General features: G+C 38.4%; 1 protein-coding gene across 6 annotated transcripts in view; it reads left to right on the top strand.

Moving 5' to 3' along the window:
- The window catches only part of GULP1 (GULP, engulfment adaptor PTB domain containing 1), a 95,405-nt gene that overhangs the window by 45,664 nt on the left and 37,730 nt on the right, over window positions 1-12,011 (top strand). For 5 of the 6 annotated variants that reach the window (XM_008630250.2, XM_017729042.1, XM_017729030.1 and 2 more), the window contains one exon: window positions 8,401-8,472. The exons of the other annotated variant lie outside the window; for it this stretch is intronic. In XM_008630250.2, the coding sequence (XP_008628472.1) occupies window positions 8,401-8,472 (72 nt within the window). The remainder of the gene's footprint in view (window positions 1-8,400; window positions 8,473-12,011) is intronic. 6 annotated transcript variants of the gene reach the window in all.

Below are 12,011 nucleotides of genomic sequence, written 5' to 3'. Positions count from 1 at the left end.
CAGTGAAAATCCTTACAGAATGAAAGGTATGCTGTATTTTAACACTGACCACTCAGTTTAGAGCTGACAGTTCTTAATTCTTGGAGGTCACAAACTAAATGGAATCTAAACTAATATGAGAGTAACAGCAGAGGGTTGCAGGAGCCAGCAAGGATGTTATTGAGCATCTGTAGTGGGATGGCTCAGTCATTTTCCATGCAAGTCGGAAGCAATTCAGGCCACATACAGGGTCAAGCCAGATCACATTAGTCAATACTATGCTCACTTGGGTGTTCTCCTGTTAGTTATCCTTAAACTTCCAGGCAGTATCCAGATATGCCACAGGAGGCTCTGCAGAGTTGATGAGCAGTGGCAGAGAAACAGAAGACAGTGATTTGATGCCACTGTTTGGTGTTAAGTGTCAATAGTTTGTGAATTGAAGCAAAAGAGCTGTAATAACTTGAGGATGGTGCCTTTGGGTTACTCCCAAAGGAGTAAAAGGATCTGACAGTTTCTCTTACCTACCAAAAAAAAATAATCGGTTCACATGTGTAAAAAGCCAAAACTGGAAACACAGAGTATGTCCAAATTTAAGCACAATAGATATATTTGGAAATGTGTCATTCTTTAATTTACTCCTTCATTTTTTCCAACCTCTGAGCACAGGATTCTTGCATGTGAAGGCTAAAGAACACTGTACCACACATGAGGAAAGAATGATCAAAAGAACCTGTGTGACCCAGTCTCAGCCAGGGAATATATGATGAGAAATCGTTTTCCAGTGATGAATTTGCTCTCACTGCCATTTTCTCCTGCCCTTGTTTATTGCATGCCAAATGTTATCCTTGATTTTATTTATCAGCTATGAGAAGTACACCTGGGATTAAAAAAGAAAACAGGCCTTCAGCATGATATACTGCTAGTATTAGCTCTGCTTTTGTGCACGGGCAAAATGTTCCCTTTTTAAGCCCTTTTCCCAAACATCAAAGTTTTTAAAGAATTTTCTAGAAGTGACTTTAGCTTGTTGGCCTTTTTTGCTCCAAGCTGGAATATCCCTAAGACATATCCCTATTACCCTCCTGCTGCTGCTTCCTCACTCAGAGTGGGAGTGAAGGGTCAGCTCCAGGTAACAAGTGTGCGGAGCAGAGCCAGGGGAACGTTCTTTCCTGGTCAGTGCCTCAGGTGGGAGTCAGTCTGGGGGCAGCTATGCTGTTCTCAGCCTGTGCCTGCAGGCTGGGTAGCTGCAGGGTGGCTGATGCTGGTATGTGCAATGGGAGGTCAGGGTCCACCCCCTTCACCACCCCAGCTCCTCTCTAATCTTCAGGTTCAGTCTGACAGCTCTTCAGGGCATGGTTCAGTTTGAGACGTGCTTCTGAAGTGCTGGGGAGATTGAAGGACTGGAGAAATGCTGAGTGTTTTCTCTTGTATAACTGGTGTTTTCTGTAGTGACAGTCTTGACAAGGTACATGTGTTACCTTTTCTACTCTTTCTGTATTTCAACCTGCTCTTATCTCCCTTGTGCTGGTTCTAGCTGTATTAGCATTATTTTATCTTTAGAATTAGATGGTTTAATGCAGAGCACAGCTTTGATAGCTGTGTTGCAATCTGATTTGATTTTTGATTTTATCCTTGTTGATATCCCCCCTAGCATGTGACCACACTGATCTCCCTGGAGAAGATTTAAGTTTTGATCATTTACCAAGTGTGTCTTAAAGTCTTCTGACATTCTGCTTTACAAAAAAGCTGCTTTTGGTAATACAAATGTATAATCCTATTGTATTTTTCTTTTTCTGTGCCATTCTCCCTTCTGGCTGCAGTGGGACTTGAGGGGGAATGTGATCTGGTGTAATTATTCCATTCTTTGGCCTTTAGGGTTACACTGGGCTAGATTCAGCTCCATTGGACCACACATCAGATTTCTTCCAGTCAGCAGCTGCATAATTTCTCTTCTTACCATATCTGGACATGGGTTAGAAAACAGATCTAGGCAGGCTTAGGGCTGCCACATGTCCTCAGTTTCTCAGGTATTTTTGCCAGAATATTTCTATGTATTCCCGTTTCCAGACATTTGGGCAGAAGCCACATCCAGGTGAGGTGCACCACTCCAGGGAAATGTCTGTTGTCTCAGTCTGTCTGCTGTTGAGCATTAGTTATCAAATAATGTTCTTTGTTATTTATTAATAGATCCAGACTGAAAGACTGAAATGACTGCTTGTACATTTGATGGTGGAGAGCTCTTAATTAGTGCACTTATAGAGAATAGAAGAAAGTACAAATTAAACCAGTGGGGCTCTCTGCACCTAATTATTTTATGATCCTTTCTCTATAGCTTTCTTTTTTCTCCCCAAACATTTCAATAACTTATTAAATTGATTTTTTCTTTCTTCATATCTTAATTACAGTAAATATTTTCTGTTGATGGATTAAATACCTGGTAATATTTGATTTCCATTAGATGACCCTTTTTTTTTTTTTTTTTTTTAATGTTTTTAGCTGTGCATTCATCTTCCTTTTTTGCCAATAGTGCTTGAACACTCCCTCAAAAAATGCCTAGAATTTTTTTCCTGTGAGGGCCACCATTTGTGTCGAACATTAGATGTCAGACAAGCAGGGGATATTCAGGGAATGTGCTGATATCTGTGTCACTTTGCTGCCTCATACTCCCATGTGGTGAGCTGGATTTCTGCTTTCACTTGAGTGGCAATCTTGCCTGGGAGTTGTTTTTTCCCCAAAGGGGAAAAATCCAAACATTTAAGTGCTCTGGCAAGAACATGTATTTGTAGAGAACCAAGGAAGCAGCTGCAGGTGAGGAACTGGACTGTGGGGTGGGGAAAGAGAAGGAACCCAAAATACAAAGTGTTGTTTGTTTTATGGTCCATGCTGTCCTTGTGCTGTTTGAGTGATGGAGAAGGCTCATGAATGCAAGGCTGAGCAAAAACTCTGCCTGTGCTTATGGAGTGTTAATAGCTTAGACACTTGTTCAAAACTGGTCCCACTTCTCTTTCATTCTTGTTTCATACACCGTTCTTCTGGTGCTATCACAATGTGGATACATTTGTCTTCCTTTCATCGGTAAATCAGCATCCCTGTAGAATGGAGGAAGTGGAAGGAGCTAATTTGTTAAATGCTGGCAGCAGGTATCTACTAATTTTGCATTGCTTTTTTTCCTTTATTGTATGAGTTTGGTAAGTACTGTTTTCATATAATTCCATTTAAGTCTGCATAAAAGAGAACCTTTAATGTTCAGGAATTTCAGAGTAAAAAAGAAATGTGGCACTGTGGAAGACTGGGCTTTTTTTAAGATTGAAATGTGATGACAAAGGAAAACAGATGTTGTTTTATTATTAAAATATCCTACACTGCTCTCTACTGGAAGAGCGAAAATCTACATTAAATATTTAGAAGTGACTAAACTAAAATTATTTCTTAATCAAGAGTCAAGTTTCTTCATTTTTTTTAGTCTGGTAAAACTAACTTTTCCTAAGCATGGATAGAGGTTTTTTACCCCCCCTAAGCTTTGAAGAAAAGCACCTGGATATGCTTTGCATATAAAGCCAGTAAAATGTTGAGGGTCAAAATCTAAGCTGCCAGGGGAAGAATTACTGGAGAGTTTCCTGCTAATGTCAAGAAAAAAAAGTGAACTGCTAACCTTAACAAGTCACATGACCTTACTAAGACCTGTTGGGCACATCAGAACAGCAGCAGACTTGTCAGAACTGTAAAGGCTTCTGGATGCCTGAAGTTGTCTTATGTTTGAATTGACTTTTAAGTGAGCCAGCAAAGTAAAAGATTATTTACCTTTTATTTTAATAGTTTCTCCAGACAAAATACAACTTTAAAAGCAGTTTTAATAACTTCACTATGGAATTGGACCAAAAAAGATGTCGTGTTCACATTAATGTATAGGTAAATGTCACCTGCATTCTGAAAAAGGTGTTCCCCACAGAGGGTCTTTCTGATAGCTTGTTGTGTAAGACAGACCTCCTGGCCATTACAGGGCTGAATTTTCTCTCTGTTGCTGTCAGTGATAAAACCTCTGTTGATTTAATATGTTGAAACAGTGTCTGTTAATTCTTTGCAGCTGCATTATCTTGCAAATCTTTGCATGTGGAGTGAACACATCTGGTTGTCTGCTAATATTATATATTAAATGGTTTGATCTGAGGTGTTTGTCTTGTATATGGCTGGCCAACAGCTTGCTTTCTTAATGGCAAACATCACTGTACATTAAAGGAACACTTAAATGGTTCTGACTGATAAGATCTGTTGGCCTCATAAGAGTTATTTCTGATTACAGACAGCTGCAAGTGAAATGAGAATTAGTAATAGATTAGAAAAATAACCTTTCATAAGTTTTGTAGGAAATATGTTTGGAAGAATGGCAGACTGCTGTAAAGAATGTGTGGTAAGGAAAATTGCTTTAGCTTGCTTTACATTATACAAAATATTAAATGTCATCTTCCAACTTCTTAAAGTATCCAACAAAAATTCAATATGATCATGATGAACTTACTCTTAATACTAAACAACACATAAATATTTGTGTCTAGTGGCGTACCTAAATTATGTATCACGTCTGTTTGAATTGGCTTATTATGCATGGAGTACACCGATCTCAAGAATAATCTTTTTGCTAGCTGCAGACAGTCAATAGATGTAGCAGTCGTGCGTAAACATTTTTCAGCTGTATTATTTGTTTGAGTACATTACTTATGTAAAGAACACTTAAGCATTTAATGCATTTATTAGTTTGCATTTAGGATTAATAGTGAATGATCCAAGGGGAAACAGTTATTTTCTGTTTCTCTCTTCTGCAGTGAAGTGTAGGAGTTGGGTTAGCTTGGCTCACTTAGGTTTCAAATGCTGGTTGTTCTGCATGAGTTGGGTGGCAGAAGGGAACCTTAAGTGCTGAAAACAAACACTGACTTGCCAAGTTCCCACCTAAAACTCTGGATCAGTATTGCTCCCTAAAGGAGCCTGGGATTGAAAACGGAAGTTTCCTATTTACCCCTTTTGCTTTGAAATTTTTGTTGCAGAAACTCTTCCATGATGGATACTTGTATTACTCATGCCACAGCTGGACCAAATTCTTGATATAACAAATATTTTTCTCTGTGTTTGTGTGAGATTTGGTGAGAAAAATCTGCTGAAAAGACCATAATGAAATGGCCACCTTTCCATTTCACGAGGGTGGTGAGTTAGTTGTTAGTGGCTTCCCTTAGAAATCCTGGTGGCGGCGTGTCTGCTGTGCCAGGGGTTGTACAAATGTCACAGTGACCTTGGCAGCTGAAGCCCCAGCTTTGCAAATACATCTGTTTGCTTAGCTTAACTATCATGAGTAATACCACAGTAATTGGTACCTAATATTAAGCAGAAAATGATGATAGATGACATGGAAAAGGTACAGAGCAGATAAAAAAGCAAGCAATAAAAAGCCTCTAGTTAAAATATTAGCTGTTTGTTAAACCTATATTGCATAGTCATTCTTTTGTTACAGTTAGAAAATAACCTGTCTTGGTTTGAAATTCTGTCTATTTTTTTCTCCAAACAGAGCAGTCCAATTAATAAAAATATTGGGAGTATCTCCTCTTAATTTCTGGTTTTCTTTTTATTACTCTTACCAAGAAATAAAGAAGGGCGGTCGAGCATGAAAGCTGTATGCATGAAATGTATAAGCAATTTGAATACACCTGAATAAAAAAAAAGTACAATTGCAATTAAAAGAGATAGAAATAGACACAAACAGTGCAATCTATAGTATGGCCTCGTAATTTTTGCTTGGTATTAGCACTTAAGCTACCAATCTTTTCTGTATATCTAGATTAAACTTGTTTTACTATATTCTCCTATGCTTAATAGTTTAATATGCACAAGCTTGAATTCTGCCTCCAGTTCAAAACTGCTGAGAGCAATAGAAATTTCAGTGATAGTGCTTACTGTCAAAGCCAACACTCACCTGGAAGAGAGTCAATGACTTACGGCAGCCTAGTGGGTTATGTTCCTTAAATGCTGATATAAGGCTCATGGTGTTTCTGTATTCTCTGAGTCTTGGTTGCTTATTTCTTTCGTAACTTGTTGAGCAAACACAATGAGTTTTTCTTCAGGTTTTGTTAGTCTTTTAAACTGCTTTTAGCAGTTTATCTTTCTGTTTAGAAGTCTACTTCTCCCTCCCCTCCATGATCATAAATGATAATTTCTGGATTGGGGAACATTACTATAAGCTTTAAAATTCAGTGGCATTTAACAGATTCCCCAGCTGTGGCAGAAGCTTAATTTGATGCTTACATTTTCCGAGGCAGTAATGTGAATTAGCATGAGGTACAAGCCCCTGGGAAAACTGTATTTGTGGAAGGTACTGTTCATGGAAAAATCGGTCTGCTGCTGGGATTTACTGAATACAGCAAAGAAACCTTGACCCTTCTTGGACTGTGAAGGGGAGGAGAGATCTGGGAGGGGAGTTACGGGGAAATTACTCTTATTTTTTTCTTAACTGTATCAGGTTTCAGTCATCTGGATGGAAGTAAGTAAATAAAAAATGTAGGGCAGCCCTGTGCCCTTCTGGAGAAGTAGCTGCAGGCAAGGCAGCATAACCTGGGGCATCTCTTTGTGTGCGTTACCCAGTTCCACCTGAGCCTGGCCCTAAATCTGTATCGAGCAGTACCAGGCTGCTTACACTGACACCGGTGCTGCCAGTTTGAAAACAGCACAAGTGTGAGGAAACAGCCATGGATGAGGCCTCTGTCTCAGCTGGCAGCTTCTCCATGGGCAGCAGTGACCTGTGCTCTGCTCATGGAGCCTTGTCCACACCTGCAGCTGTTGTTCCTGTGTTTATGCAGGATTCCTGCTCCGTGTATCACGTACTGTGACCTGCTCACAAACTGACAGCAATTACACTTCTGCCTCTCGTGTTCTGCCAGGTGTGGTGGATATAAGTATGCTTGTGTGTGGATAGCTGGTAATGCTGGTGTTTCAACCTTGCTCTTAGACTGTCATCTGACCTTACCCACTGGCTTGGGGTTTCTTTGCTCACATATATTCACTCACCTTTCGCTTTTTGTCTCTGCCACGTGCAGTATCCATAATGTCCAAGAGTCATTCCTCCTTCTTTACATGCATTTTGTGCCGCTATCACTTTTCCAGGCAAGATCACCCCCTTGGTCTAAAGTCATTGGAGATGTTGAATGAAAGACATCAAATCAATAGCAGAGCCTTCTGCTTTGTTATTCCAAACCTCTGGTCTCCTGGCTGGAGAATTGGAATAGTAGAGAATATTGACAGTAGATGTGCTGGTGTTTTGATTTACACACTGTTGTATGCAAGGTGGCACATCATATTTCAGAGTCAGTAGCAAATGTCTAATGAGGCTTCATTATTGGTGGAGCTGCACAGTTTCTTTGCAGGAGAACCTTGAACACACTGACTACACTAAACCTGTTTGGAAGGTTTAATAGAACTACAATCTTCAGAGTTACTCTGTTGAAATTGTCTGTATCTTGGCAAATTTAAATTCCTTTTGAAGTGGCTCGGACTTAAAAATTGTATACGCCTCTGTGTGTCATGGTACACAGAAAACTGTACTTTGGAAAAAAGGGAGGTTGTTATTTTCCTAGCCTTATTTTAGCATATACATGTACATGGCGTGACTTAACTGTACTTCAGTGTGAAAATTGGGCAATTGAAAATGAATTAGTGTATTACACAGATGGGTTTCAGGCAGACTTATCATACCTTTTGTAACAGTACAGTAAAAGGCAAGTGTGACTGTACAGAACATAAAAGCATCTCAGTGTACAAATAAAGAAATTATAAGGTCCCTTTGGAATATTATACTTTAGATATGAAAAGACACATATTTGGTTTTCATTAAAACCTGACTTGGTAAAAATATGAACCGTCATAGAAACTACTTGAATATGACTCTTGTTTTACGTAAGCTGGAGCCTAGTTCCTGTACATCTATGAAATTACTATCCAAGCAGCTCTGAGAGGAAAATCTGTGCTTTTAATTTGTCTTACATCTTGTATGAACATTTTAGTGGCATAGTCTAGATGATTGGCTCATGTTTATCCATGGGTAGTATCTCCTATCAGTAGTTTTTATTCATTTTTTCATTATTTTCTAAAACAATTTATTAGCTAAGTGGCAATTTCCCTGTGGAAAAAGGTAGTTTAACCTCTAATTTACAGATTTTTATAGGATGTTCTTTTAAAGTCAATTTTGATAATGGTAATGTTAGTTTAGAATTTAATTCTTATTATTTTCTTGATTAGAAATAGCTGTGTGAAGATTTTTTATTTATCGACTATAGAAACAATTGCCTTTCCGAAATGCTGTTTGGAAGTAATTGGAAAATAAGATTACTCTAGTAGATTAGGCCTTTAAATGCATAACTTATTGCTCACAAATTACAATCTTTTCAGTTTCTTGGCAGTACAGAAGTGGAGCAGCCCAAAGGCACAGAAGTTGTAAGAGATGCTGTTAGAAAATTAAAGGTAAGAATTTTTGATGAAACATAAATGGAACATACTCTTAACCTCCTTTCACAACTAAGACACTCTGTGAGTTTTCTAAGTGAATTCATTGGCTCTAGTGTTGCCTTTTCCTGGTCTTAAAATCAAGAATCAAACATGGTTAGAAGGAAAAAAGGGATTTTGCCTTGGTATTTATTTTAAGGATCCTTAGGTGCACCACATCCAGTTCGAATGCACCTCCATGCACACTGCAAAAACCACCCACCCAAAAGATCTGGTATAACATTATAGGTTTTACTAATTAGCATATCTATCAAAGATTCCCCACTGAGAGGCTCAAGTGAGCCCCCCTCCCCAAGGAACCCTCTCCTGGATGGTTCTATCTTAGTTTACAGAATGTGTTCTGGAGAGCACCTTGGGGTCTGGGGCACACTGATCCCTAGCTACGAAGCTTCTAAAATGTTTAGTCTCTCAGCTTGACAAACAAGTCCAAGAATGTAGGCAAAAAGCACTAAGAATACAGAAGTTATAAAAGGTATATAAAGGGGGTATAAAAGAAAGGGCAAAAAATCATCATGGCATCACTGGAAGAAGTGCTTTTACTAATCTCTTTAGTGTGTAGGTTCTTCCTTATTATGCCTGTATGGTCAGGTGTTCTGCTGTGTACAGCGTTTAGTTGTCTCACAGATTATGAAATTATTCACAAGTATTTATAAAGTTCATGTACTTCAATGGGTAATACTTGTTCATCGGGCTTGTTTTGGGCTTCATTAGTACAAACTGAGGTAGCATGAATTTGTTTTAGCTGCCATCCCCAGCTACAGCTGAGAAAATCAGACTTTTACAATTTCTTCTTGGTTACTTGTGCTTAGGCATCAAGGGACTTGATAGACAACTGAAAATATCCGGGTGCAATGACTTGTTGAGGGTTGTTGTTAGTTAACACAGCTTTGACTTGACTGCTGAGTGAGAGCTGGTGAGCTCAGAGCTCTTGAGACGCTGTGAGCTGGGGTAGGGAATGCTGATTGTGCTGGTCCACTCCACTGCCTTTTTCTTGTGGAATTGCACTGCTTCATGCTTAGCTGCTTTGAGCTATTGGCCTTTGAGTTTACTTAGATGTAGAAATCTTTCTCCCTACTACTGCATTTTCCATAACTTTTTTGCAGGCTTTTCATTATTCATTTAAACAAGTTCCTTGGAAATGGGCAGAAAACGCGGGGAGTCAATATTGAAAAAAATGATTGTGTTATACTAAAAACATGCAGAAAGGAAACATGAAACTACTCATGTAGCTCAGCTTTTGAGACTCAGTTTTTCCTTGAAAAAGTCATCTTTACAAGATGGATCAGTAGTCATATTAAGGTATTAAAACACATTCTTTTCTGTTTTTTTCACTCTACCGAAACAATACAGCTGCCTTTAAAGATTCGTTTAGTCAATTCTTAGAGTGTTTCATGCTAAAAAGACTTATTGTGCTGCAGTTAGTCAGTCATCATTGCCTAGTTGTTTTCAAGCGTTTCAGGCTAAGTTTGACCCCTTTTTAAGCACTGCAGCATTCTACCAGGGAAAACAAAATGTGTGTGTTTGTTTGTCTTTATAAAGACAAACTTGTGTAGTTTGTCTTTATAAAATTCCAATACCCTTAGCAAAGTTAGTTCTGTGCAGAAATCTGTCACAGTGATATCCTGCTATGGAGAAGCTTTGCTTCTGTTTTAATGGTGTTTTATTGGACTCCTAAATAAACCAAATGCTGAGTGTCTTGCTGGTGGAACCCCAGGCTGGCCTGGGCTCTCACTAATCACTGGAGGCTTTGGGTGGGTTGAATTCTATGATTTCACACATGGAAATAATTTTCTCTGAAAGCAGCTCCAGAAAGGATTTCAAATAACTGCTCTCAGAAGCGTGGGCAGAGCCAGAAATGTTGTGTATATATTCATGGTGTCACTGGAGTGTGTAGATACCTGCTCTTTCTACACACGTTCCGCAAGTAAAGCACCTTGGAGATAGAAGTCCGAATAGTCACTGCCAGAATTACACTATTTCCTTCAAGTTTGGAATTTGGAGCTTAGATATCAAGTATTGCATGTGATCTTACCTAATCACAAGTTTATTAGAGAACTTCCAAAGTAAATAAAGATGACTTTCGGAAGGACTTGAAAAATCTTGGAACAGAATTCAGAGAGCAATAAAAGGCTCTTATGTTTGAAACAATCCCCAATTATTTGAGTACTCATTTGAAGACTGACTTACGTTGTGCATCTGTATTCTTTGAAGAGAAGCCTAGAGGTACTGTATTTTATTATTAAGCACACATCTGTAGCTTCTTTTTTAGAAAATGCTACTTGAAAATTTTTAAGCAATTAAAAGAGTTTAAAAAACTAATTTTATATATGGAAAGAAATATAAAGTGGTTTTGGGGGTAGGAGAGTTTTTAGACGATATGTAGCTTGTGATGCCATATTTATATTTTTTAATTATCTGGATTTGCTTTTAGTTTGCAGTGTTACTAATCATAATTTGTTTTTCATTAAAATTAATAGCTAGCAGAAAAACAACTGACACTTTCTTAATGTTCAGAGCTATTTTTACAAGTGACATGCATCGCTCTAATAAGCTTTTGAAGTCATGTGCTTACAGTGATATACAGACCATGAATTACTGCCACCAGAAAGCATTTTTCTTAAGCCCTCATGTCATCCACCTGTGTCAGAGTCAAGATTTGATGTACAACTGTTTACTCCTTTAAATCAAAAGCCCTTAACTCAGCACAAAGAGTTGGGTTGCCCAGCACAGAAACTGTAGCTGCCATTCCACAAACTGATTTTTCCCAGCAGATGGAGCTGATGTTCTACAGAAACATAAAATATCTTGGATGAACTTTTTTTTTGATGCTTCGTTGTACTTTTATCCCAAATACTACTTTTATATTTTCTTGACAGTTTTTCTGGGACAGTTTCAATTAGAAGATAGGTTTTCTTCAAGCAACTATATAATTTTTGTAGAGGATTCTCCTGTGGTTTTGTCTAGGTGGGATTTCCTCTTGTGTTTTCCAAGTGCTTGGAGCTGTACTGCAGGAGAAAGAAGAAAGTTGGACACTAATGTTTTAAAATGTGTATATTAATTTGTAAGATAAGGTGAACTATTATCATGATTTATTACAAACCATGTTTTCCTTCAAGTTTTCTGGTCAAACTTATTTCTAGAACGAAACAAAACCTAAAACACATGGCACCCAGATTCCGTATCCAAACATGCCTACAGGAGTCAAATGTCTACATGTGGTCAAATCAGAATTTATTTTATAAAGCAAAATGATTATTTTCCTTGATTAATGAAGGTAATAACTTGTAGATCAGACTGTAGGAATGAATTTGATCCTTCTTATAAAGTGCAGGAGGTGGGAACAGGTAGAAAGAGCAGCATAACATATGGAAGGAGGAGCATAACCAGAGCAGTGGTAAGAAAGCTGCATGGAGGAGTGTTAGGGAGAAACCAGAATAAATACCTGAGTTTTGGGCTGTTCCTTCTACAGTCTGCCAAGGGGCGTTTTTGTGAGGGCC

This window comes from Corvus brachyrhynchos, unplaced genomic scaffold, assembly GCF_000691975.1.
Source record: "Corvus brachyrhynchos isolate BGI_N302 unplaced genomic scaffold, ASM69197v1 scaffold370, whole genome shotgun sequence".
NCBI lineage: Eukaryota > Metazoa > Chordata > Aves > Passeriformes > Corvidae > Corvus > Corvus brachyrhynchos.
This window is presented reverse-complemented; position numbering and strand designations above follow the sequence as displayed.